Source organism: Poecilia reticulata, linkage group LG12 (assembly GCF_000633615.1).
Source record: "Poecilia reticulata strain Guanapo linkage group LG12, Guppy_female_1.0+MT, whole genome shotgun sequence".
NCBI lineage: Eukaryota > Metazoa > Chordata > Actinopteri > Cyprinodontiformes > Poeciliidae > Poecilia > Poecilia reticulata.
Window position 1 is genome coordinate 17,585,085 of NC_024342.1, and position 26,610 is coordinate 17,611,694.

Sequence of the window (26,610 nt, forward strand, 5' to 3'; positions counted from 1 at the left end):
AGATGGTCACTTCAAAACGTTGACCCACTTTGACTTGGTGATTTGTTTAAGGTCATTATTCTTTTGGCAGATCTCACTTATGTCCAAGATTTTCTGGTTTCCTGGTCTTGGGATGTTGCTACAATCTTTCCACATTATGTTTTTCCGCATAACATCTATTTTGTAAAGTGAACCAGACACCCACTCAGATGAGTGCTGTGCCTTCAGGCAGCTGAACGTTGCACCTGAAGACGAGTAAATATATGATTTTGGTAATCCTAACAGACCTAAAACCTGAATTATTTTGTCTGATTTAACATCAGACACTGAGCAAAAAAAAGAAGGGTTTCTTTCTTTTTTTATAAATTTTATGCAAATGGTTTCAATTGTTTTCAAAAATTGGTTCTCAAAATCTTTAGGGGTCTTACGTGTATCCATCCTTGGTGAACGCAGCATTCTGTGGATGCATGATGGGTGTAAAGTGCTCCATTTTGGGCAAAAGCGCCCAGGATGGACGGTAGTAACATTGTTCAGGGATCTTGAGTGGTGGTAAAGTTTGGCTGGGAAAGCAGGAGAGTGGCGCAAACATGGAGGATCCTATCTGTGGCTGGAGAGAAAGTTAGATGTATGTTAGTTAAGGTTTTTAGGACACGTCTCTCGCAACTGCTGCTCAGGTCAGTGGTACCAGCAACAACGTATCGCTGCAAACCCATAGAACCACTTGAAGGCTTAACATCCAACAGCCTGAAACCCTTAATTCAGCTATAATACCTTATACAACAACACATGAACTTCCCCAAGAGTACAATAATTATTAATAAGACTCCCAGGGTAAGAGGTAAGGTTAAATGTCAAAGTAACTGACAGGTTTGTAGCTTAAAGCATAGTCACAAAGAATTTCTGAATGGGAAAAGGACTAGATCTGTCTACTGCAGTGAAAGAAGCGTCTACCTTAATATCATCCAGCCTGGGACTAGTCGCACCGTCCTCCATCTCCATCATGTACTCAGTGAGCTGGGTGGGGGCCAAAGACGGAAGGTAGTCCGTCACTCCGATGGGCGCGGGGGGCTCTTGACTCGGTGTGTCTCGATACGGCGTGATGGGGGAAAATGCTGGGTGTTGCTCCAACGAAGGAGGAGTGGGGAACATTCGCTGGAGATCTGCAACTGCTAAAAGGAGAGACAGACATGAGGAATGAGATGAAACGGAAGGAGGAGAATGATTTAAAGATATTTAATCCACAAATTGGAAGTTCATTGAGACATCTATAGAAAAATAAAGTAGGAACAACACATTGTTTATTTATTTGCTGCTCTGGGGATTTGATAAGGATGTTTCTTTCCTACTATGGGTTTATTTCTCCAAATAAATAAATACAAAAAAGGGTTTGATAGCATCTAAAGTGCGTTAGATCACAGATAATTGTTTTACACCGACAGGTATTTTTATGTAAACATTTTCCTCTATTTTTAAAAAAGATTTGCATGTCATTAGTGATTGCTGTACAACAGAATAGTTGTGAATAGTATGTTTCACTTACTTGGTGGATAAGATACATTAACTCTTCCTTCTTTGCCACTGAGACGATCTTCTGTTGACACCAGCAACTTTGTTGAGTGTTGGTTTGGATAAACAGGCTGTAAGATATAAATCAATGATCAGTTTTATTATTTCGAGCATTTTCTACAGCAAAACTAAAACAAATTATATATGTTATATTTCCGACACCGATGCATAAAAGGAGATGTCTTACCCCTCCATCTTCTTCATCAAGTATGTTTTCCAGATCTGAGATGTTGACTGCCAGATCTTTCTCTTCGGTCAGAGAAGGATTAGTTTTAGTGGGAGCATCGTCTTGACCCAAATCATCTAAAACACAAATAAACACACAGTTAAAATATATCCACGAGTGAGTGATCTCTAAACATGGGACATAAAACACTAAAACATGGCAACGTTTGTGGTCCATTTCCTCACCGGACTTTGGAGCAGAGTTAAAAATAGACATTGCATCTTTTCCATCAGGCAGTGAACCGTTGCTGGTGATTTCCTCTCCCTAAAGAATGAGTTAGATAAGACTTTAGATTAGATTGTTGGCCACAAAATAATAATAAAAAAAAGAGTGGAAAGCCACAGTTTGTGGATATTATGAGTCACGGGGTGCAGCATCACAGTTCATGTTACTGCCATACAAAATAGAAATATTAATTTCAATTTTCCTTATTTTTTGCAGGAGTCTGTGGATTTTTTTTATTGTATACACTCATATCATACATGTAATTATTCTCATCTCCCTCCACCCTCAAAAAAAAAAATGTTTCCCCCTCTGCAAGGACAGTAAGCAACAACATGCTCTAAAGAAATAAGTACTGAAGATGTATATCTAGTTTGGATTTGAAGATCTGCACCTCTATAGTTTGGCCACTTGAGGGAGACAATTTTTGAATGTTATTTGAGTGCTCTTTTTTGCACTCAGGATTAAAGTATTAATTTGTAAACCAATCTTACACATAGCCTCATTAGCATTCAAATGGAGTGTTGCAGCACCTGGTGAATTTAAGTCTGGTATTTACTCTCCGTTTAGCTGCTTTTGATTTCACACAACCTCCTGGGGGAAATGTCTCAACCTTGTGCTGCTAAATGTTTATCAGCACTTTCAGTAGCCAGTTGCTTTAGCTTATTTCTTTGCTGTCGCAGCATGCAAAATTTCTACCGTCAGAAAACAAAACGAAAAAAAAACAAAAAAAACATAGGTTTTCACTTTAGTTTTCACCATATTCAAACTGGTGAATATAAGACGCTGCTTTCTGTGGCTTCACATAACGGCGGCTTTGAATTGTTGTATTTAGCTTTTAAAATGTTTCTTCTGTTACCTTTGCTTTCTGCTTGGTTTCTCGCCCAGAGCCCTTCAACCTCTTGGAAGAGGGGAACGGATACTCAATATCTCCTTCCTTGAAGTCGTAAGGATCGTCCCCAGTTCCAGTTTCTCGCAGAGCCTCTATGCCCGGCTGCACAAACAGGCCCAGAGCGTGGATGTGCTCCGCCACCTTCTCTTCTGAGATTTTAAATCTCTTGTGGCTCCGACTGTACAGTCTGGAAAAGACGGAAAGGAACAGAATGAAACAGGAGATTATTCTTTTTTTTTTTTTTACATTATCTTCAACCTCATGTTTGCAAAATAAGTTTGCGTCACACCAGTAGCTGTATCTCCGCCACAACTAGCCTTGTAATAAGATGCTGTTTGCTCTCTTAACATCTTTGTAGGATCTACCGCAGTGTGACTCAATCCAGCAGGCTGAATTGCTTATTGACCTGCATAGTGTGAAATCATGCCAAATAGAATGCAATAGCATTCAAATATACAATTCTAAACTATTCATACTGTGCAAAAGATTGCAAATATTACATACAGTTGAAAACAAATATTTATGTACACCAAATAAAAATACACACACATTTTTTCCTCACTGTCTGAAGTGAAATCAGACCAAACTTGTCTTGCTTTACGTTTTTCAAAATTATTGAAATTACTTATAAAAAATTGCGAGATTTTTTTTTTTTTACTTTTTTCAAATTTAGAAGTTTATATAGAGCTCAAAGACAGTTAAAAAACAAAATTTCTTGTTAAGTTTTTTGGCATTTAGAAAATCTAAAAATATGTTTTTATAATTTTAACTAACCTAGAAAAGGAGAGGTTTGGTCTGATTTAACTTCAGACAGTGAGAAAAAATGTGCATGTCTTCTAATTTATCTGGTCTCAACTGTATTTTTTCCCTCCATCATCTGGCACACTTCCTACCTTTTAAATGCATTGTTTACAGTGGATGTTTCTGTCTCCACTTGCTCTAATTTCTCAGTGGGGAGTTCAGGGGGCCTGAATTCACTTTTATCAGTCCTGGGAGTCCTGAAGCCTCTCCACCAGCCAGACCCGCTCTCCCTCTGCCTCAGCTGAGCAGTATAGACCGCTGTCTCGCTGGTAATCACCCCCAGACCTGAGGCCCCATCCGAACACACAAGCATGTCTACGGGGGCGTCTAGAACCTCCGGGTCCTGCATCCGGGGGTGCGGGCTGAGAGTGGGCGGGAGTGGCGACATGGATGAATGAAGAAGGGACTCTGGGGCTTTTCTTTCATTAGCGAGGGACTTGGAACACTTGCAACTTGGCAGAGAGCTTAGGGGCTCCAGCGGTGATTCAAGCGCAACGAGGGCACCAAGCTGGGGTCCTCCAGGTGAGTCCTGTTCCAGCGGGGACTCCTCCGTCACAGAAAGACGGTGGTGAAAGGGAATCACAGCCGGCCTTTTTGACTGTTTGTCAGGCTTTTCCGGCCTCTCGCTCGTCTTGTGTTTTGGCACGGAGGTGGTGTACAATGACGGGCCTGAAGACAGCGAAGAGCTGGAACAAGGCTGAATGTTAGCAGCGGCTGTGGTGGACGTGTTGAGCTTCTGCTGCTTTAACCTACAAAACAAAAACATAAAATTAAACAACCCTCAACAGTAGCATAAAATATGTTTTGCTGAATATATTGATAAGAAACGATAATGGAGTAAAATTAAAGAATTGTAAAAGTATTTATAAACCTCGGCATTCTTCAAATTTTATCACATATTTTGTTGGTTTTCTATTTGACCGAGTGAATCATTAGTGTGGAGTGGGAACCAGGACATAAACATCTGGGAACCAGGACATAAACATTCACTTCAACCAAGAGATTAGGGGCTACTGGAGGATCTGCAGATATCTACATCTCAGTTCATAGTATTACTCAAAGATATTATAAGTTATATTTAAAATTTACTAAAAACATTTGGGTATGTTGTGGAAGAAATGATCCTGATCAGATGACACTAAACTTCAACTTTGCGGTAGAAAATGAAAATCTTGTTTCCCCTGAGCGATAAGGGTTGTTGTGGTTTGGTAGGTTATTTTGTCTGTTCCCAAGAAAGCAAAGCTGGTGGAAGAAACTCTCTCCTGAATACACCGGACTATAAAATCGTAAACTGAACTGCAACAATCCCTGCTGTATAGCTCAATGGTAACAAAGCATCACACTACTTATCACCCTGAACAAACCAACCTATAGCGTAATACTGTGGTGTTAGAATAATGCTGCAGAGATGCTCATTTTCTTTGGGAAAGGAGTAACTGGTCAGGGCTAATGGGTAGAAGGATTGAACCAAATACAGAGCAAATACATGAATATTAAAGTGTGAGAAGCTACAAAAAGCTTGAGACTGGGGATGAGGTTGACCTTTCACCAGGACAGTGGCCTGAAACATGCAACCAGAGCTACAATGGATTTTCCTTAGAACAAAACATTGTTAGAATAGCCCTGTCAAAATCCAGACCGAGTCCAAGTAGGAATCTGTTGCAGCGGAGAACATTGTTGTCCACTGAAGCTCTTCAATACCATATTTAAGTTATTTTGCCAGAAAAGACAAACATTGAGTCCCTTTAGGTGACAAACTAGAAGGGACAGACCCCAAAGACTTGCTGTAATTGCAGCAAAAGGCGGGTCTACAAAAGTATGAACAAATTCATGCTGCACTTCCAGATTCCTGTGAAAACCATACATTTTTACTTTGTGTTGTCTTTCACATGCAATCCTTTTTTCATATGGCAGATCAACAGAATTGCATATTTAGTGTACACCGTTTCAAAAAACTTTTTTTTGAAAACTTCAGTGTTACCTGGAGCAGCTGCAGGGTGTTCGTGCTCCAAGATCGTTAAAGTTCCACGTAGCAACTGCGTTTGGTACTTCCTTTCTCTGCAACGCATCAGTGAGCTGATTTGGTCTGTAGGGAAGAATCACTGGTTAGTATAACCTATCATTGAGCATTAGAATAACAAGCAAAAAAGGAAGAAAGTAATTTAGAAGTAACTTACACGTACTGAGACTGCTTGAGATAGCATTCCCTCCAGGCCTGGTGGACCACCTGGCAGGTCAGCTTCTTCCCAGAATGCTTTGGGCTGAAAGTGGTGATCCCCATGCCGCTGTCCGGTGTAGGGACATTAGAGGCTGAGGTCACAAAGCCACTGTCCGCTGGCAAAAAAAAGAACAGATACCATCCTCTCAGCGACAGAGTTTTAATCTTAGTCAGCAGTGAAAAATGTCATTTTTTTACTCATGCTCTCCTTTTCATTAATCTGTTAGCAGCTGAAAAAGTCAGGATCATGTGTGAAAATATCCAACTGGTGCCTTTTCACAACAATTTGAAGCAGAAATGTGAGAAGGTCAGAGTTTATACTATGAGCTCTTGTTACACATTGACAGTTACTTCTGTCTGGTAAAGGTGGGTAGCATCATTGGGTCGTTTACACATTAGTCACTTCCTCATGCTTCACACAGACAGGCCTGGAAAAAAGTGCTAAAGAGGGCTACACACTATTTATTACACGGTTACAGAAGAAAGGAGATGAAAAGCACTGATTTTTCTCATGTTTAGCTTAATTCAACAGTCGGTGCCACAGCTATTTGGCTTTAAATGCTCAGATGTTCCCAGCAGTCCAGGAGCCCAACGCACTCCACAGCAGAAATCCGAGTCATCAAATGTTACTACGTTTGAGACAAAGTGCTAAGTTTATGAACCGGAAGAGCAGGTTTTGTCCTCACGTGCTTAAGGGGAACCAAATGTTACGAGCCAAATTATCACCGAGCCACGTTACAAGTAAGTGTGAACAGTTTAGCAAACTGCTCCCCATAAAATAGATAGGAGCTGGAGGTTTTAATAAAGACTGTAGTGATATGGGTCAAGTCAGAAAACCTTAGGAAAAAAATAAAGTCATAGGTGATTCTATGTCACTTGATTGTTTTATCAAACAATCAACACCATAATAGCTTCTTAATGTATTTAGTATGTTGAGGCTGACCAGGAGAAACTCCTGTTGGGAAAAAAGTAGCTTGCTGTATGGAAAAATGTGTAGGAAAGTAATTAGGAAAGACTCATGTAATAGTGATGAAAAGAAGTATTACTTTTGCTGCATGTATACAGCACTTATTTGAGAGAAGAATTGCACAGATTGCTGGTGTTTGCAAATGCATATTCTTAAAGAACTCGGGCCAAATGCAAAAAAAAAATAATATTAATAATCAGAACAAATAAAGAATAAAGTTAAAAATACAATGAGACTCATTTTAAGTGGATTTAACAAATCTGAATTAAACTAGAATTACCTGAATATGGAACAAGATACATTTAAAATACTTTTCAATCCTGGATCTAGAAGCGTTTACTTCAGGCTGTTAATGACTTAAATTTTTACCGTGCAAACAAAACCCTGCACCATGCATGAATGTACGTGTGTGTGTGTGTTACCGGAGCAGGGCTGCTCTGGTGACGTCGGCGGAGTCAGCGGCACGCTGCAGTTGTTCAGCTCCTTGTTGAGGCCCAGGGCTGCAGGAACAGGTGGAGACTGTTCCACCGGTAGGTCCCCCTGGGCAATCAGCACAAAAGCAGCTGGGTAGGTCATCCTCACGCCGCCTAGGAAGGTAAGAAAAAGAGGATTTGCGGCACTCGTTTGACAACAAATTTGTGAAAATCCTTAACAAATCCTTGCAAAGATGAACTGTGCGAGCAAAACATGCCGTTTCTGTTAGAGATTTGCAGCATGTTCCCAGATTTCAGCATGAACGGCCGCAAATGCACTCGCGCCAAGCAGCAGCTTTGTATTTCATTAATGCAAGCACACGCTTTCTCACTCACTGCACTGATATAACATAATCAAATAAAAATCCTTCTATTTTCAGGCTTCTTCTGGCTTTCCTCTTTAGCTGTAAAAGCTGCTGGTATCCAAAAGAGTTTTAATTGTAATCAGGTCAAGTCAACGCTGTGGGATCAGACTGATTAGGCTGTAAGAGAACCTCCCTGGAGTTTATGGCTCAGCTTCCAGACTCTTCCTCTCTGCCTGTCTCACTGTATGCTCATAGCTTTCAGTCATCCCCCTTCCAGGCATGTTGGAAGACTGAGAGGCTCATTGCAGTTAAAGAAGCACTTTTACTAGTTCCTCTGCTCAAACAAAAGACAGAGAGCAATCAATGAGATGTTATTGTGTCACCATTTACTTTGGGAAAGCAACATCACTGAAGCCTAATGTAATCCTTCATTGCTATTTGCATGCTGAAAGGCCGGCAGTGTTCTTTTGTATTTGCTGAAATAAGATGGATTGTGCAGGAAACCGTTTTATTTTATTTGGTGAAGTAACTCCCTTTCCATGCTGCATGTTCTTCAAATCTAGTAAATATATTTTTTTATAACTTTGTGTGATGTTTTTTTGTTTTGCCATACCTACGATGACATCCACTGCCACGTGAGAGCTGCGGTCGTAGGCTTGCCCTCCCTCCTTTTGTTCCTTCTCTCCGCTCCCCTCTTTCTGTGGAAGCACCATGGGATAGAAGTAGCTCCACTCCTCTATCAGCTTCCGAGCGGCGGGGTCGCTCATTTTGAAGGCCTGCCCCGTTAGGGTCCCGCTCAGGCCATACGGACTCAAAATCACTGCACAGACAAGAGCAGAGCGATCAGAGACTGCAAGGAAAGGAACTATTTAAAACTAATGGCGATATATAAATAAAATGGTTAAACACGATCCAATATGTTTCTTAATATGTTTGAGTTTAGATCTGTTTTAGTAACAGTCTAAACAAATTTTAATGAACTTAAATTTTACTTTAATAAGTTAATTTGCTTCTGTTTATGAAAATAATTACAGAAAAAATAAAACTGTACTTTCTAAACTAAGACACTTGTACATCTGCCCATGATATAAATTTAAATCCAGTAATGTCATCTCTGCACTATATATGTGGTATAGAAAATATGCAATATAATAAAGCAACTTTCACATTTGGTAATGTGGAAGAATGCACAATATTTTCACCAACGGCAGTTTTTTTTTTATCTCCTTGTAATTGTTCAGCATTTTGTTGGAAAGTGCTCTAAGAAGCACTTTATAAATTATATTAAGAATATTTTTTTAATTATTATTATTATTATTAGTATAATTTCATTGGAGTGACAATCTCATAATAGAGACTTTTGAAAAATCATGACTTTAAAATATATGCTTCTGCTCAAGATGATTACATGAGAGCAAAAGGCTAATGTATTAATTCTGATATAAATATATATGCGTGTCTGTGCGTGCGTGTGTTACCTTGCACCGGAGTGGAGGAGGTCTGTGCGAGTCGGATGTGGCGCTCCGTGATGTGGTACGCAGGCTGGTGCTGGACGATCTCCACGCTTGTGCACACGTTACTTTCGCCGTGCAGGAAGAAGGAGAAGGAGCAGGACAGGTGTTCGCTGCAGAAAGAAGATTGAAAAACAACGAAGTTAAAGGCAAAACACATTAAAACAGCCGAAGCACGTAACACAACTCGGAAATCGAGCCCGTCTTTGAAAACGACTGGCAACATGGATTTGCGCTCCTGTCTTTGTCCGGTGTAATTACGAGTAAAATCACCTACACAATTTAATTAAGCTCAAATTAAAATGGAACATAATTACTTTTTAATCATGTCCAATTGAGATGAAGCAGACTGACGATGTTAAAGACGCCAGCTTTTTCAGGCAGACGAGGGGAGCTTATCTACAGATCAGGACGTCGTCCGACAGCATTTTCACAAAACTCTGCCACCACTCATCTCACACACGACTCTCATTACAGGTATAAATCCTCATTTGTGTACGACTGACTGCGATGGCTGCATGTTTACATGTCGCGACTCTCTCTTTATTACACCAGCCAGCGCACAGTTCATCATGCATTGCTGTGTTGTTTTTTTTTTTAATCAAGGAGGAGTAATTGTTGGAGCTTTATTGCAATCTATACAGCAGTGGGCGGGCTGGACGTCATTAACCGCCTGGACAGCTCCACTGATGTATATTTTTAATCTATAAACCACCTCACTACCTGGGTTTATATATATCAGAATTACAATAAAGTCAGCAGGTACTCTAATCGCTTTGTGATTACCCTGCTGCCTATGCAATATCCCCTTTGCCCTGAGGGAGTTGGACCTCCATTTGAGCTGTAATGGATCATCAAATTCAATAAAATGGCCAGTTCCACATGCGCAGCCAGAACTAAATACGGCCTATCTGAGCCGGATGTCTCGGCTCTGACTGCGAAAGCCTCCAGATGGCGCTGGATTCACCCAAGAGGTTGAGAAGGCAAGGTTTTCTGCTTCATAAACACTCTTCGAGCTCCCTGAGAAAAAAAAAAGAAAAAGAAAAATCCCTAATGACAGCAGGTGGTTCGAACATAAGCCTGCACAATCACAGGGAGAAGAGCACAGCTAAAGTGCATACATATGCATGCCTGTGATAAACTGGCACTCGGGCACACAATGCTTTCTCACCCCACAGATAATATCCCGAGCGAAACGCACGGAACTCGGTGGCAGTTTATCATCTCTGCAGTTCACATTTCCACAACACATGAGTCAAAAATGCTTTCAATGTCACTGCCCTCCAACCTCGTCCTCGGCGCATCGTTCCAGTCACACGAAGAGCTAAATATAGGTGCACAGGGAAGCTCGGGGAAAACAGCTGCAAGTCAAGGGTACCAATCTGCTCGGCACAAATACACACATAAGCAAAATTAACAGGGAGGGACATTCATCTCTGTCGCTTAATGTTTAATTTACAAGGAAAGTGAGATTTCTGCGGACTCGTAGAGCTTCAAGACATTCAGGGGGTCCAGCAAATATTGCATAAATTTTTCTTTTTTAAAGTCCAGACATAAAATAAGATAATTTCTTGTCCTGTTTTAAATATTTTGTGTATATATATGTATTATTGTTATTTGGGAATATTTCAGGCTTACAGTATGAAATCTGTACATACTGTTAGATTAATGGATGGATGTGCCTGTTGTCTGTCCTGAGTGACCTGGTCGGAGTGTGTCCCACCTCTTGCCTAATTACCTCCAGTCTCGCCGCAACCTTGGCCTGACAAGCAGGTGTACAAATTGATTGGAAATTTTTTCCAAATCTTAATTTTTTTCTGAACTTATCGAGCCCTGAAAAATACTTGAAGCAATTTTTAGACTTTTTTTTTTTTTTTTTTTTAGATCTGAGCCACTGATGGGTTGAATTTTTTTTTCTGAAAGATATCAACAGTTTTGCATAAATGTAACAATAATGCAGTGAAAATTAAGAATTGATGAAAAATACATCTCTTTCCCATGTTGATACTTGCTTATGTAAGAGTAAACAAAGACTTTAGGGTTTGATTCAGATTGTTCCACTAATGCAACTGTTTGCAAAAAAAAAAAAAAAAAAAAATCAATGTAACGAGTCTCCCTGACAATGTTTACACAAAGTTTATGTAAGCAATTACAGCCAATAAATTCATAAAGTCAACACTAAAGCACGACATGTGTAACACCAACTCGTTTTTTTTTCCTTTTTTTTAACTGCAATAAAGTGTGACAACTTGCAAGTCAGTGAAACAGCAGAGCTACAAAAAGCATCAAACTGCAAGATGACCCAGCTGGGAGATTGATGCTCCCTGTCCTTTTACAAAGGGCATTTTCCTGCACAGTAAGCGGGTGTGAGTGTGTGGACACACCGGGCTCCACACGTCCTCTGGGGGGTTTTGTTCAGTCGGCAGGCATAAGTATGTGTTTGAGAACGGCGGAGCAGGGATGTGTGTCTGTATGAGTACAGGCATTAATAAATGAAGAGGAGAGACGGCTGAGACATAACTAAGGGTTGACAGTACAGGAGAAGAGGAGAGTGGGAGGGAGGAAGAACTGATCGTGAAGAAAGAGAAGGAAAATAAAGCAGGAGAAGAAGATGGAGACACGGGGAATTAAGTCAGGTGGGGGTATGCATGAGCAGGACGGGCACAAAATGGGAAAGTAGGGAGGAGTAAGAGGAAATTAAAGAGATAAGGAAAGGGAAGACCGGAGGAGCCAGACCAAAAGCAGTGTGAGAGACAGAGGAGGAAGTGAATAATTCAGTGCCACACACTGCAAATGCTGCACACATATCGATGAGATCAGAGTTTTAATAGGAGGCTACTGAGCATGATTTTATGGTGAAATCAATCAGCTAATGTAGAGGTATAGGGGAACACGCAGACATTTTACAGTCTGTGTGAATGTGTCACTTGCTCTGGCTTCATGATATCTGCAGGCTCCGTCTTGAATTTTGCATACTGAACATTGTGTGCAACAAATCTGCCAACAATGCCACGCTCCTGAAAGTAGACGGGTTAAAAGCAAGCACATACCCAGCGGTCAGAGCAGCATGTGGACAAGAGTGGCTCGCATGCAGTGCCTTACAAAATGGTCCTTTGAAACATTTGACATGTCAAAAACCTCAATAAATTTACTGAGGATATTATGTGATAGAACAAGACAACATTGTGCCTCATTTTTAAGTAGAAGGAAATAGTTTTTTTTTAAATATATGCTAATTTTATGACATTTCAAACTGTATCCAGACGCTCAATGCTGCAAATGTACTTTCAATGTAATTTGTTTAAGGTCAACTTAGATATGGATGAAATGTATAACTTCATCATGCATAATCTCCAAAAACTGACCAAGAATCGGTTCTGATGGGTATATTTTTTGCATATCTGGTGAAACAATTTTTTTAAAAAAGTAATGAAGAGATTTTGTATATTTCTAAAATGAAATTAAATTGATAAAATTAAGTGTCATGTTTATAAATAACTACACTAAGTCTTTTTTTCTAATAATTTACATAAATACGATTTTAACACTAATTCAACTTACTACTGTAATGAGAGTACTTTTAGGAATGCACAATAAGATGTTCGGAGTTAACAAAGGCTCACAGCCTAACTTGGATGCTTGCACAGAAAATAACAACTGTTAAAATAGCAAGAAAGATTACTAAAACATCAATCCACACACTAACCGTTAGGATTACACACCAGGCTTATATCTCCTCCAACAGACCCGTCTTAATCTGATGGCGCGATAACAATGCTCAGCTAGCAACCACAGACACGTGAACTAATCAGGTATGATAGTATTTTATCTGGATTCTCTTAAATCTGAGAGGTTAATCTGCTTAAACTGAACCTCGAGTGTTCTCCCCGCTACCAGAGGAGCAGCTCCGTGAGTTATCCTCTTTCCTCCAGCTAACCCTTTTCCACACACACGTGTTAGGATGCTCCACTGATGCTTGTGGACCATTGTGGAGGATGTTTACACTCTTGTAAGCTCTCGTGAGCAGCATGTGTACACATCCTATTGAAACTGCTTCCAGAGTGCCCCCACGATTGTTTAATTTATTCCAACACAAACAGAGCACCAACATGTAGACTCATTCTCGGGCTTTAGCGCAGGTGAATCTAAACGCTACTGCATGTGCACGTTCTCTGCAGTGTGCCGCCACATATTAGAAGCAACATATAGGCAAAAGCATTAAGTTTGATGTATTATTCAAGGGCTCCCGGTGGCTTTGAGAAGGACTGTTACCACAATGTTTATGCTACAACAAAATTTAGATGGTTTCACAATAATAGGGAGCCGAGCTACAGGATAAAATTACAGAAGTACAGAATTCATAAAATTGCGCTTCCATAAGTTTTTATTTTATATACGGTGCCTTCCTGTCCCTGCCAAAGAAAAACAACTCCACAGCAAGATGCTGACACCACCGTGTTTCCCTGTCTGGCCATGTGTAAAGACGCTCCATGTTTTTGGTTGGTTTTTAGCCACACATAGCGTTACACATACTGCCCAGTGAGAGACCAACTGGTGGTGGAAAGGCCAGTAAAATGGTATGCTCAGCTGCCATTGTGAATGATGGACTGAACAGTATTTTGTCAAATGTTGAAAACTTAGGATAAGACATTTAAAAAACTCCTAATTTAAATTTATCCACAATTTTCTCCCTGACCTTCATGGTGTGTTCCTCTGTCTTCATGATGCGGTTTGCTCACTTTTGTTCTCCGACAAACTGCTGTGGCTCCCACAGAACATTTGTATTAATACAAGGACAGTTTTGCACTCCATTGACCTACTAGTGGACTTGTCAAGGTGATCTTATTAACGTATCAGCATAAAGGTGGACAAGAGCAAATGCATGTGGCACTTTTCTGATTTTTATTTCTTTTTAAAGATACACCTTTTCCAATACTTTCAAAGACACAACTTCAACTTAGTCTATCACAATGTTTTTATTTGTATAAAATAAAATAAATTCTATCATAATTAATTGCTGGTATAGTTAGTCACATAGGATCCTAATCAAAAACAATGTCAAGCAGTTTAACAGCATTTGCAAGGTACTGTATTGTTGTAATTAAAAAAAAATTAAATGAAAGGATCTGGTCATGTCTTTGTGACTCATTATCATTCTCCTTTCTGCTCTGACATTTTTTTTCTATTTCTTTCTTATCTTTAACACGTCTTTCTCAGCAACCTGTGCAAAAATGCAAGTGGCAGCACCTTACGTGTCCACTCCTCAGACACACACAACCTATGACAGAGTAAATGTAAAGGAACCACATTTAAGAAAATCATGCACTCATGAAAGAGTTGTGTCGGATTAATACAGACAATGACTAAACGACACAAACTAATACCTATGCAGGAAAGAGTGTACTATGTCCAGTCAATCACTGAGCAGCTGTACAAACCTTTTGCACAATGAAAGCAATTGTCAAATTCCCTGGGGATTGTTAAAAGTGGTGTAACTTTTCATCTCTATTCTTACATTCAGTCACACATTATATCCAGTCAGTCACCACCTTCCAGTTCATTCACTCAGCAGCTACTTATTCATCCAGTCGGGCTGTCAGTGCATCTAGCAATCTGTGACTTGAAGGAGCATTTTTCTTGTCTGTCACTGTTCTAATTTAATCTGTCTACAACTGTTCTAACCCTTAATTACACTGTAACTTAAAGCTTACATGCTTTTACCAAATGGCAAATTGTCCTCACTTTCTCCTGAGCACATCTGTCAGATTGGTATTTATTTAATACTTAAAAGTGTGTATGATCACTGAATTTCTTGTTTTAGATAACATATTAGAGTAATGTAACACACACACAAAGAGATGCATAAAATTTGATAAAAAAAAAAAGCTTTATCTCTTTTTCTTTTGCATGGGGAGATGTTTTCTCTACATTTCTGAATACACCAGAGAGCGCGGAGCAAAAAAAAAAATACCAAGATGAGCAAAATTAGGTCAGATAGATTTTTTTTTTTCTTTTTTGCTGGCATGAGTACTTTTCAAGTGAGTTCTTACAAGCTCTGTCTAGCTTCCTTTCCCTCCCGCCGATCTAAATTTATCATGGCATTTGATTTGTGCAAACACATAAGAGCAAACAAACAGCACCGACATCAATGAAGTTATTCCACAAGTCTAAATGAAGACGCTGTCTCCGTACCTGCGGTGTTGGTAGCACTACAAAAATAAAGAAATGCTGTCGTGACAGGAAAGCACACTAGATTTTTAAAATAAATATAACAATCTTGGTGTCTGTTTTACATCTTTTAGTTAATTTTCATCATTTTATGATTGGAGAAAATTGTAAAAACCCAGTTCTGTCAGGTCAGCAAAGAATTTCCAAGATTAATAAAGCAAAAACAAAAGGCAGCTGCCATGTTTTTTTATAGCAGAGAACAGGTCTGCTACTCTGAACTACAAATATTATTTATGCATGAGTTTATGGCCATTAGTGAAATGAAAGCTGCAATATAAAAAACACTGAGCATTACACTTGGCATGCAAAGAATTGACTGAACTAATGAGGGAGACAGACTAATACATCCATTCAGCCGTCTATGGCGATGATTAATTTACGACCCCCCACCTTCTCTGATCCCCACCGCACCACCACCCGCGCCTCTCCGCTCCCCCCGCTCCTCCCCTCTCTGATGCCTCGTCTCCCCGTCCTCACTCTGCATCCCTGTAACGCTCTCCCCCTACTCGTACGTTCTCCCCTCGGCGTCTGATGCAATGTGTTACCAACCCAGAGAGCTTTCCTCCCATTCAGACACAAAGAAAGAATGAGAGTTGGGTTGAGAGGAAGGAGTAAAAAGGGGGGAGCGGGGAAGGGAGGGTGGGGGTTGTGGTTGGGGAAATCATCTCCTGGATCTAACGCAACCCGCTGTGCCCAATGGACACAAACAAGATAAACACCTGATAAGCCCTGACAAAGACAGCTATGCCAAGGCACTGAAACTGGAACGGGTGTGGAAGCATGGCATGAATGCTTCGCATCAATACGCCCCCTAATGGGGAGAAAAGGCACAGTGTGGAAGTAGACAAAAAGAGACAAAAGAGGTAATGAGATAAGAAGTCATTGTTAGTGAGAAATGTTCCCTCGTGGGCTGAAAATATTGTTGGTTGGGGATCTGAAGGTGTTCTCACACTCTCAACTTTGGGGCAACTTTATAACAATAGGAGCAAGAGGCGGTGTGGGAATATGAGTGGAGATAACAGGTGGATATCAGCACTTCTTTTGTGCCACTGTGTGGTACAAAAAAGGTGTTGTAATAAAAATTCATACTCCTCACCTATACAGCGCACACGTATGATTCGGGTTTGTTTTGGTGGGAGCTCTCAGGAACATTTCTGTCTCTCTCTCTCCGTCTCCCTTCCCATCTTTGCCTTCAGGATGTTCAATAATTCACACCAAAAAAAAAAAAGCAAGTCTGAATCGTCTCAGCAGGAGGCATGCGGCACATTCCGGCGGAGCTTTCGAAACGAAGAGGAATTAACATGATATACAGAAGTCTCACTGCCACACACACACACACACATACATACACACACACACACCCGCGCGCACACATACACAAAGGCCTGTGAAACTTCCAGAAGAGTCTCGGCACTCGTGTTTATATATGCGCATACTCATGGAGATGTCTTCTACCTTAATACTTTCCACTCCTGTTGCTCCATTTAAATTCATATTTTTCTTGACTTTATTTGATTGTATTCCCTTGTTGAGTTATTTTTGATTATCTCCGTCTCAAAATCACTTCTACAGAAAATTAGAACATTGGCTTTACTCATTATTTCTCACTGCATTTTTCTAATCTTCTCTAAAATAAATTAAAAGCTTTATAGTCACAAGATGACAAACAACAAAATAAAATCTGTACGGTTTAGCCATAAAACATCCATGATAAATGAATATTATCTTGGTTTTGTTGAGTAACAGACAAAGGACATTGTAACTTCAGGTGACAGGACACTTCATAAAAAAAAGGCTCCCAAATGTCCTTTTAAATGTGGTTAGTAATCATGGAAAAACACACTTTCACTAAGGATAGAAAAATAATATTTGTATTGAATAGCCAGTACAATAAATACACAGTGGACCATTAATATTCGCTGGGGCTAGGGAGCACAAAATTCTTAGCTGCCTATGTTAATAGTTCCAAAGTAACTCAATATGCATCAACACAAACAGCAAAAACTGACTTAGTGCTGCCGCAGATGTTAACATCTACAGTCTTCCTTATCTCCGTTCGAAACAGCAGTAAGATAAATGAATAGCATTCCTTGATTGGCTGCTTTAAAAATGGCAACCAATAGTGTCGACTACCATTATGCTCAGGTATTTCATTTTCTTTAAATTATTTTAAACATGCCCTGCAAATGTGAGTTTTCCATGGATATTTTGGAGTTACATTGAGAACACTGTGAATATGTGAATATTGAACTGCAAACTGGTTGGATTTCACTGTCCTTACATTTAACCCTCGCCACAGATTCCACACTGTCATTATTCAATTTTATTACTAAACTGAGGTTCAAATGGGTAATTTTTTTTATTACATATTACGTGAGCAAAATAAAAAATCCACGTATGGTAAATGAATATTTTGCAGACGATCTACAAGAATTGCAAATGCAATCAATTGCCCTCTTTCAATCTGAATTTTGCGCGTGCTACTCCAAGCCACGTAGTTCGGCCGACTTATATAAGTTGCAGCTAAATCATGCAGGACATAGGAACTTGAGAGGCAGGACTGGGAACCACTTCTTTAAAAGATCAGGCCCTGAGTAGCCTCCAAAAAAAACTTGGATACATACAAACTGTATGAAATCCTTTAATTAACCTCAGTTGTAGTTGATTTTACACAATCAGATAAAGGTGTTTTTTGGTCTCTGATGGTAAGTATAATCTACTTTTCCATGATAAGAGCATATAACTTAAATTGGATCCCTTCAGACTGAATTCATTTTTGAGCCCTTTTTGGGCTAAAGGCTGCACGTGATAAAAACAATGTTGAAAGCCTCAAAGATAGCAGTTAAAATTTTAATAAAGCTCCAATAAACAATTTCTGAAGTGATTATTCAGCTCAGCCTCTGTCCTTGTGTCCCTCATTTGATTCTTTGTGAATGTGATCAGACTGAGTGGTATATTACGGAAGACGAGGGCACTTTCCAACTCAATTAGTCATACCATTCAGAAAAAAATAAAAAATAAAATAAAAAAAAAATATATATATATATATAACCTTCATTGATTTTATTGTTTTGGGTTGACTACATAAAAGTCTTATGTGCTCTGTGATGAGGAGTGTTTACAACATAATTAACAGCAAAGGTTCATCCACAGCTCAGCCTATTAGAGCAGGGTGGGAGCATAGAAACCTTGTTCTGTCTGCAGTAGCTTCCTCCAGCTGCTTCTGGGGTATCCCCAACCGCTCTGAGCCAACTGGGAGATATAATCTCTCCAGCAGGAGCTGTGTCAGGACTGGGACTCCCTCTCCACCGCTAAGGTATGTAATAGCAACCGCATCACAGCAGGAGCTGAATATAAACTCCTCCATCTTCATACATCTGAGAGGCTAGAAGGGCAAATGTACCAGCCATTACAGGCCATTATAATTGCATGAAGTCGATCAATTAAAAAAAAAAGTAGATCAAGGTTTAAGTGTTGACATAAATTCTCTTAAGTGGATAAATTTATGGCTCCCGCAGCGTATTCCCTGGTTTTATGATGGACTTGAGATTCATCCCTTATACGCATTCGGCGGGTCCTTCTACCTATTGAAACTTCGGCAGTCAATACAATATCTGTTCAAGTTTCTGCCTTTCGTTGCTTCAGTCTGAAACAGATTTTACCCAGACAGTGCCTTCGTAGACAGAGATGTCACCATCACATCAGCTCTGCACACCAAATTCCCCAGATATAAACTGAACAAGTGACAAACACTCTCTCTCTCTCTCGACGTGTCAGGCAGTGTGCCTAAATCAGGGACTTCCACCTGCTCTCGGCTGCTGAACCTCACTATGCTACGGCACGTCACGGCAGAGTGCAATCGTGTCAGCAACTTTCTGCAGAGAGAGACTTCCCTGTGCATCACTTACTTTGCACCATGCACTGATAGCAAAGATAATATAAAAATACAGTAATTCTTTGAAGAACCGTGTGGCTTTGCAGCCTCTAATCTTCTTGCATGAACCACCTCTTTCTGTTATTCATGACATGGTCGAAAACAAGCCCAAACAAAATAAAAGTTTTATCTGTGTAAACATCCTACCAATAACTAAGCTATGTATTGTGATTTTTTTTACTGAAGTGTGGTTCTAATGCCGCCAGGAAAACCTTGAAAATGCTGTTTTTTTAATGCTTTTTCAAAGTTTAAAAAAACCTCAAATTGCGTTTCAGACAACATCTGTTAAATGACAAGTTATGTCTTACCAATGCAAACATGTATTAGTTAAAATGATCAAATTTAGTCAAAACTTTTTTTTTTTTAAATGACATAGCCTTTTGATTTATATGTTTTTACTAAATTCCCATTAACAGGATATGCAAATAAGGAATACAAACGTACTTAATGTGCAATTGACAACTATGTTCTCGATCGTGGTATTTCTCTTGTGGTCTGTCGCCCTGGGCAGACGGCCATATTACACAAATAAAAAACCGCCATCGCCTCTAAGCAATAGATTAGTTTTTTTTAAATGACACCACTTTGATGGCAAAGTGGTTTCACAGCAGTTAGCAAACTCAACATGTTTCAATGCAATTGAAACAGTGCTATGTCAGAGATGTGAGGAATGTTGCATCCTCATTGCCCGGAAAAGTGGGCAGAGTGAGCTGTGAAAGGGATCTATAATGCCTGAAGCAACAAGTTGAACTGTCATCACACCCACCCCCCGTTTTACTCCGTTTCAGTCTCTCTGTCTGTCTCCCACGCTGACAACACTGTTACACAGCATGACATGTGCACGCACACACACGCACACACACCCGCACGCACACCCCTGCCCACGCACACACACACACACACACACACACACGCGCACACACACACACGTCTCTTCACTCAGGGAAAGATAGAGAGAGAGAGTGAGAGCGCTAACCTCTGGACACCATTCACATGCTCCGTTTCTCTTTTACAGACTCACCATCGGCCTGCTGCTGGAACATCAAGGCTTAAATACTGCATCACATGAAAGTCAGTCACACCGCCTCACAGAATGACATTACCGCACTTTCTTTCTTAGAGCATCGCATGTACTAATGCCAACACATAAGCCATCTTAATAAAAAGTGTGTATGCAGTTTCTTACCTGCTGCCCAAAGACTTTTCTTCTAGTTCATGTGGCTTAAAGAACCATTTTCCAATCCTCACAAAGCCCTTATCGTTCAAACATCTGAGCAAAAGAAAGACGTCAAAATTAGAATATTTTTTTTAACGTCAATGCATGATTGAAATGAGATCTAAATGATAGCAAACAATTCAAATACAATTATTTCACAAGGTAAAAAATTTAATTCCTAATAGAAATACATTTTAGAAAATATTGGGTAACACTTTATTTGAAGGGGTGTGAATAAGACTGTCATGACACTGTCATAAACATGACATGACACCTGTCATGAACATGAATAAGCCTTCGTGAATATTTATGACTGTTGTCATAAAGCGTCATTCGGTAAATTATGACACTTTTAATACAAAGTTGACATTATTGAAAATGTTTTTGTTATGACAAATTGAAATTAACCAATAAATTATTACTGTTATAAATTTGTTATAAAAGTATTACTGGTTGCACTTTAAAAATTAGATAACTTTATGTTATTGAAGGTAAAGTTTAATCAGTAATGATTTATTGGTTAATGTCAACTTGTCATAACAAAGACATTTTCAATAATGTCAACTTTGTATTAAAAGTGTCATAATTTACCGAATGACACTTTATGACAACAGTCATAAATATTCATGAAGGCTTATTCATGTTCATGACAGGAGTTATGTCGTGTTTATGAAAGTGTCATGACAGTCTTATTCACCCCCCTTCAAATAAAGCGTTACCAAATATGGTTTAAGCACCTTATGACTGTAACTGAATAATAAAACAATGACCATATTTTTTTTCATGACACTTAAGCAATAATTGAGTATTTGAAAAGAGCACACCCATCCATACAGACATAAAGCTGTTGTAATCCAGCCATAAACTCACTATGATTGTTTGTAGGCATCACAAAACCATAGCAAATGATAACAATTTTGAAATAATGGTTTGTTCTTTTCCACCTCTAGCAAGTTTAAGTTCCTTTCAGGTGCATTTTTAACATAACCCAATGTAAAACTTTATATCTTAATGAGCACTTATGGCATTTTTCAGATGAAGTTCAGAACAGTTGCACTATGCCTGCATGGCTGACGATTTTAATCCTGAATTTTGCCACAGTCAATGGAGGCATGCACAGTAGGGGGTGGGTCTTAATTTGTAATATCATCTACTGTTCAAAGGAAGAGAGTTCATCACGTCTCTGTTCAAACTTTTTTACAAAATAATTTTTGTAAAAATAATTTCGTCACACTGGCTGATCCAATCTTTGCAAAGAGGTTTTAACATCTTTGGATTCACGTTCAAAACATCTACTGTATATGTATCCTAAAAGGACATGGAAGAGAATAAACCATTGAGACGCAGAACAATGAGAAAAATAACTACTAAATGAAGAGGCCTTTTTCTTCAGCAAGCAAATCCCAGTGTTATTTTGGGCAATTTTACTAATACAGTTTATTTGTCATTTATTATTATCATTACTGATGTATTACTTTTATTTCTATGCAATCTGAAAATCCACAGTGGAACCAGTTATCACAAGGCGCTTTCATGTGCTGATCTCTGAGCAGATTAAAGCGGTGGGGTACTTTATATCCACTAATAAATGATAATAAACTCAAAAGCCTGCTGCAGCGGCTCATAAATCTTTCCCCATAAATCTGGTGGAAGACGTTTCCCTTTATTGACTCAACAAAACGTCTGTGTCTCATTAGTTGATTTCCTTCAGACACTGAGCACCTTCTTGTTATGAAACATACCGCTGAGCGCCTGAGCCGAGCCGTCCTAAACACCACGTCTGACTCATAACGTGAAAAAAAAACATATAACATTCAGCTTCACTTCTAATTTAATTAGTTTTCTCAATTATATTAATTACAATAGCGCTGAAATCCAGCAATCTTTGTAAATCACGTATATTTATAGGACAACATGGGATACTCATTAGATGCATTTGTGTAGATTGTTGCAGCTACACAAGAGCAAAGCAAAAGTGATCCCTCTAGTGTTGAAACAGTAAGCTATAAAAGGAGTCAGCTCCAAGGTAATAGGAAGGTTAATTCTGCCTTTCCCCTGTGATGATCACTGAGGCTTAACTTAATAGAGAGCAAATATGTGCTGCTTCATTTAACAGATGGCTCCGACTCAGAAAGGAGAGCTTTGGGTGCTTGAGCAAGTGATTCAGCGCACAGATTATAATTTCATTAAGATGAAACTTATGACAGAAAAGGTTGCATGTATGTTTAACTTTCAGCTGTTGAAATATGCAGTAAATAACTAATGGCATATTAATTTAGAGCTACATAATATTATATTGTGGGTCTGATGAAAAATATTTATGTGCATTATGCTGTAAAATACTTTCTTGGTGTTATGCGTTGCAGTAGCATTCCCTCTTTTTTGCTTTTCGCTTAATTTAAAGGTGTAATCAGTGTAAATCACTTTCTAAAACACTGGATTTATCTCATTGTTTCACTCTGATCTGCAAATACCCATCAATTTATTGTTTTAAATCTGCCAAATTAAATAACTGAAAAACTATTGGAGATGTAATTCAGGGGAATTTTTATCATTTTTTTGTATTTACTCGAAAATTAACTGGTTTGAAACCAACACAGCAAATTCAGTCAACCACAGAATGGAAATGAACCAAAGGATGGAAATGATTCATGATTTACAGATCAAAATCTTAAGACCAGTTAAAAAACTGCAAGAATTTGCATTTTGCACTATTGGATCTTAAGAAGGTTCTAAGTAGAGCTTCACAATGTTAAAAGAAGAAATCAGCGCAAGAGACAAAAAACTTTTGAGAGGGGAATTAATTGAAAACTGCATTTACACTCAAGCATGATTTTTTTCAGCTGATCAAAAGTTTAAGACCATAGCTCAAAAAAACCCCAAAAACCCCCCAAAACAGAAATCAAAGTGTCAAAAAAAAGGACTCAGTGATGAGTAGCTCCACCATTCTTGTTGATGACTTCAAACAATCGTTTAGGCACGCTTGATGCTAGTGTTTCCAGGAGGCTAGTGGGAACGTTGCTCCAAGTGTTGAAGATGGCTTCACAAAGGGCATCCACTGTCTGGAACTGATGTCTATTTTTGTAAACTTCCAGGTTCCCCGGATCCTGCATGATCCGGGGAACATGCAGGATGGTCCAAAAGAGTGATGTTATTCTCTTGGAAGAACTTCTTTGTCAGACGGGCATTGTGAACTGCAGCATTGTCCTGTTGAAAAACCCAATCATTACCACAYAGACGAGGGCCCTCAGTCATGAGGGATGCCCGCTGCAACATCTCCACATAGCCAGCTGCTGTTTGACGCCCCTGCACAATCTGAAGCTCCATTGTTCCATTGAAGGAAAACGCACCCCAAATCATGATGGCGCCCCCACCACTGTGCCGGGTAGAAAACATCTCAGGTGGGATCTCCTTGTCATGCCAGTAACGTTGGAAGCCATCAGGACCATCAAGGTTAATTTTTTTCTCATCAGAGAAGACAACTTTCTTCCACCTTTCAATGTCCCATGTTTGGTGCAAAGTTCAAACAGGCAATTTTGTGGCGTTGAAGAAGACGTGGCCTTTGAAGACGTTTTTTGTTTCTGAAGCCCTTCTCTCGCAGATGCTGTCTGATGGTTACTGGGCTGCAGTCAGCACCAGTAATGGCCTTAATTTGGGTAGAGGATCATCCCGTATCTTGATGGACAGCCAATCGGATCCTGCGGCTCAGAGCTGGTGAAATTTTTTGGGTCTACCACTTGACTTTTTTGTTCCATAACCCTCAGGATCATTTAAAAATGGAAAATGACTGTCTTGACTGCGTCCAACCTCAGCAGCGATGGCACGTTGTGAGAGGCCTTGCTTATGCAGCTCAACAATCCTACCACGTTCAAAGTCAGTGAGCTTTTTTTGCTTTTGCCATCAGGAGGTCTTGAGAGTGTAAAGACTTGACAGAAAATGAGATGGAATCCAGATTTTTGCACAGCTTTTGGCTTTTAAAGACTATGGTCTTAAACTTTTGATCAGCTGAAAAAATCATATTTGAGTGTAAATGCAGTTTTCAGAAAATTCCCTGCTCAAAGTTTTTGTCTCTTGCACTGAGTTTTTCCTTTAACATTGTGATGCTCTACTTAGAACCTTCTTAAGATCCAATAGTGCAAAATGCAAATTCTTGCACATTTTTTGACTGGTCTTAAGATTTTGATCAGGAGTGTATATATATATATATATATATATATATATATAGCCTGAAAATATAGTTTGAAATCCCACCAATAACTATCTACGTGCTTGTGTGACCACGGCAACAGGTTACAGCGTCTCTCAATCTTTTTCTGTCCTGTCTTTGTCTCAAGTATGCACAGCAACATGCTGATTAGCTATTTGCCTTCCCCATTGCTCGTCTGGGGGAGCTTCTCATGACAGCTCCTCAAACATGCAGCTGTTGTCTACGTGACATTTTTCAAGTGGCTTGGTCCTCTTTTCAGTGCAAGGTGAAAAGCCAAACTAAGTAAAGGTGTAACATTTCTTTGATTTTTGCTGTTCAATCTAAAAAGTATCCCAGACTGTTCTTGTTTTACAAAGTCTTAAATAGCTCTGCATTTTCCATATCTGACCTTAGCTTTAATTTAGTTATTTTATTCAATAACTCCTTACATCAGCTTTTGGATTTTTTTAAATATGTTAATTCTGTGTAGTTGTTTTGTCTGAGGAATTTAGTGGTCATCAGTCCCAAAGCTATAATTGATCTTTGTTAAAGCAATAAAGATCAAAAGGTCCCTGTTACCTTATCCACTAGCAATTATAGAGTATGTGATGAAGTTTTCAATTCTCAGATTTCAATAGTTTCCCCAAAATTTCTTATCATTTACTGTTATGGTGGATCTTTTTTACTGCAAAAGTTTGAAGTTGGATTAAAATTAACTTTCTGTTGCAAAAACTTGATGACCTGTGTCTCAGCATCCACTGTCCTCGTTCTTTTATGTGGCCCACAACATTTCGGACGAGATCCTGTGTTGCTTTTGCACTATGTTGTATTCCTGCCAACACTTGATAGTAGAATATTTAGTATCGAGGTAATTGCACGGCTGGACTTTTTGCACCGGTGGCGTCCTATCGTAGTGCCACGTTGGGATTTGGCAAGCTCCTGAGAGCAAACCCATTCTTTCACAAATGTTTGTAGAAGCAGTCTGCATGACAAGGTGCTGGATTTTATCCACATGTGGTTGGAACCTCTGAATTCAATGATTTGGATCGGTGAGTGAATACTTTCGGCAAAACAGAGTAAGCTGTAAAACCAATGGACTCGCATGCCAGGGCCAAAAACCACAACTGGACTAAGTTATATTTCACTAGCCTATGTTTTTAAGTAACTTAAATTTGAGTTAAGTACATTATTAAGTTAAGTTACTTCAGTTAGATTTTGCTATTAATGAATGTCTTAAATTTGAATTTGAACAGTATTAAGATGTTCTAAGAAGAACATCTTAATACTGTTATTCTGTTTGTTGATCATCGGTTTTACCTTTCCAGCAGGTTGTGTATGGCTTTGAACAGGAGGGTCCTGCACTCATAGGACAGTCCACACTCCCAAAGCCCCTCATCAGTCACTGAAAAAGAAGGGGGGGAAAAAAGCAACGTTATAATTTATACATCTCACACATAATATAATTTAAAGATGATGATATCAGAAATGATGATGAAGCACACATATTGCTTGCGTGCGTGTGTGTTTGTGTGAACAGGGGTTGCTTGGCTGTACAGCTGTCACACTGGCTGCTCTGACATCCCAGTCAGCCCCCCCCCAAGCCCCCCTGCAGTTGTCAACCCTTGTTAGACAGACAGTGTGTCTGTTTTTGTATAGGTTGATACACATGCCTGCATGCTTAGGTTTCCACATTCACACGACCGTTTTAGCTGTTCTTCTTTGCAATTTTGGGAGTCTGGAGGTTTAATATCCTTAAATCAACTTTGGCAAAGCCTGCAAGACATAAGCAACGACTACACAGATCTGTCATGTGAACAATCCTGCAGCCTCTCAGACCTCTCCCTAAATCCACCCCAGTACCCCCCCACTACCCCCCCCCACTCCAC

At 39.4% G+C, this 26,610-nt stretch overlaps 1 protein-coding gene across 2 annotated transcripts in view; it reads right to left on the bottom strand.

Moving 5' to 3' along the window:
• The window catches only part of LOC103473798 (mediator complex subunit 13L), a 100,056-nt gene that overhangs the window by 9,954 nt on the left and 63,492 nt on the right, over nt 1-26,610 (bottom strand). The window contains exons 3-16 of one of the 2 annotated variants that reach the window (XM_008424296.2): nt 26,042-26,126; nt 20,509-20,592; nt 9,128-9,273; nt 8,263-8,469; nt 7,294-7,458; nt 5,864-6,020; nt 5,668-5,772; nt 3,779-4,435; nt 2,853-3,072; nt 1,957-2,035; nt 1,733-1,848; nt 1,520-1,616; nt 931-1,145; nt 408-586 (exon numbers count right to left, since the gene is read on the bottom strand). In XM_008424296.2, the coding sequence (XP_008422518.1) occupies nt 408-586; nt 931-1,145; nt 1,520-1,616; nt 1,733-1,848; nt 1,957-2,035; nt 2,853-3,072; nt 3,779-4,435; nt 5,668-5,772; nt 5,864-6,020; nt 7,294-7,458; nt 8,263-8,469; nt 9,128-9,273; nt 20,509-20,592; nt 26,042-26,126 (2,512 nt within the window). Of the gene's footprint in view, nt 1-407; nt 587-930; nt 1,149-1,519; nt 1,617-1,732; nt 1,849-1,956; nt 2,036-2,852; nt 3,073-3,778; nt 4,436-5,667; nt 5,773-5,863; nt 6,021-7,293; nt 7,459-8,262; nt 8,470-9,127; nt 9,274-20,508; nt 20,593-26,041; nt 26,127-26,610 lie in introns of both variants that reach the window. The other variant, XM_008424295.2, reaches the window with a different exon arrangement.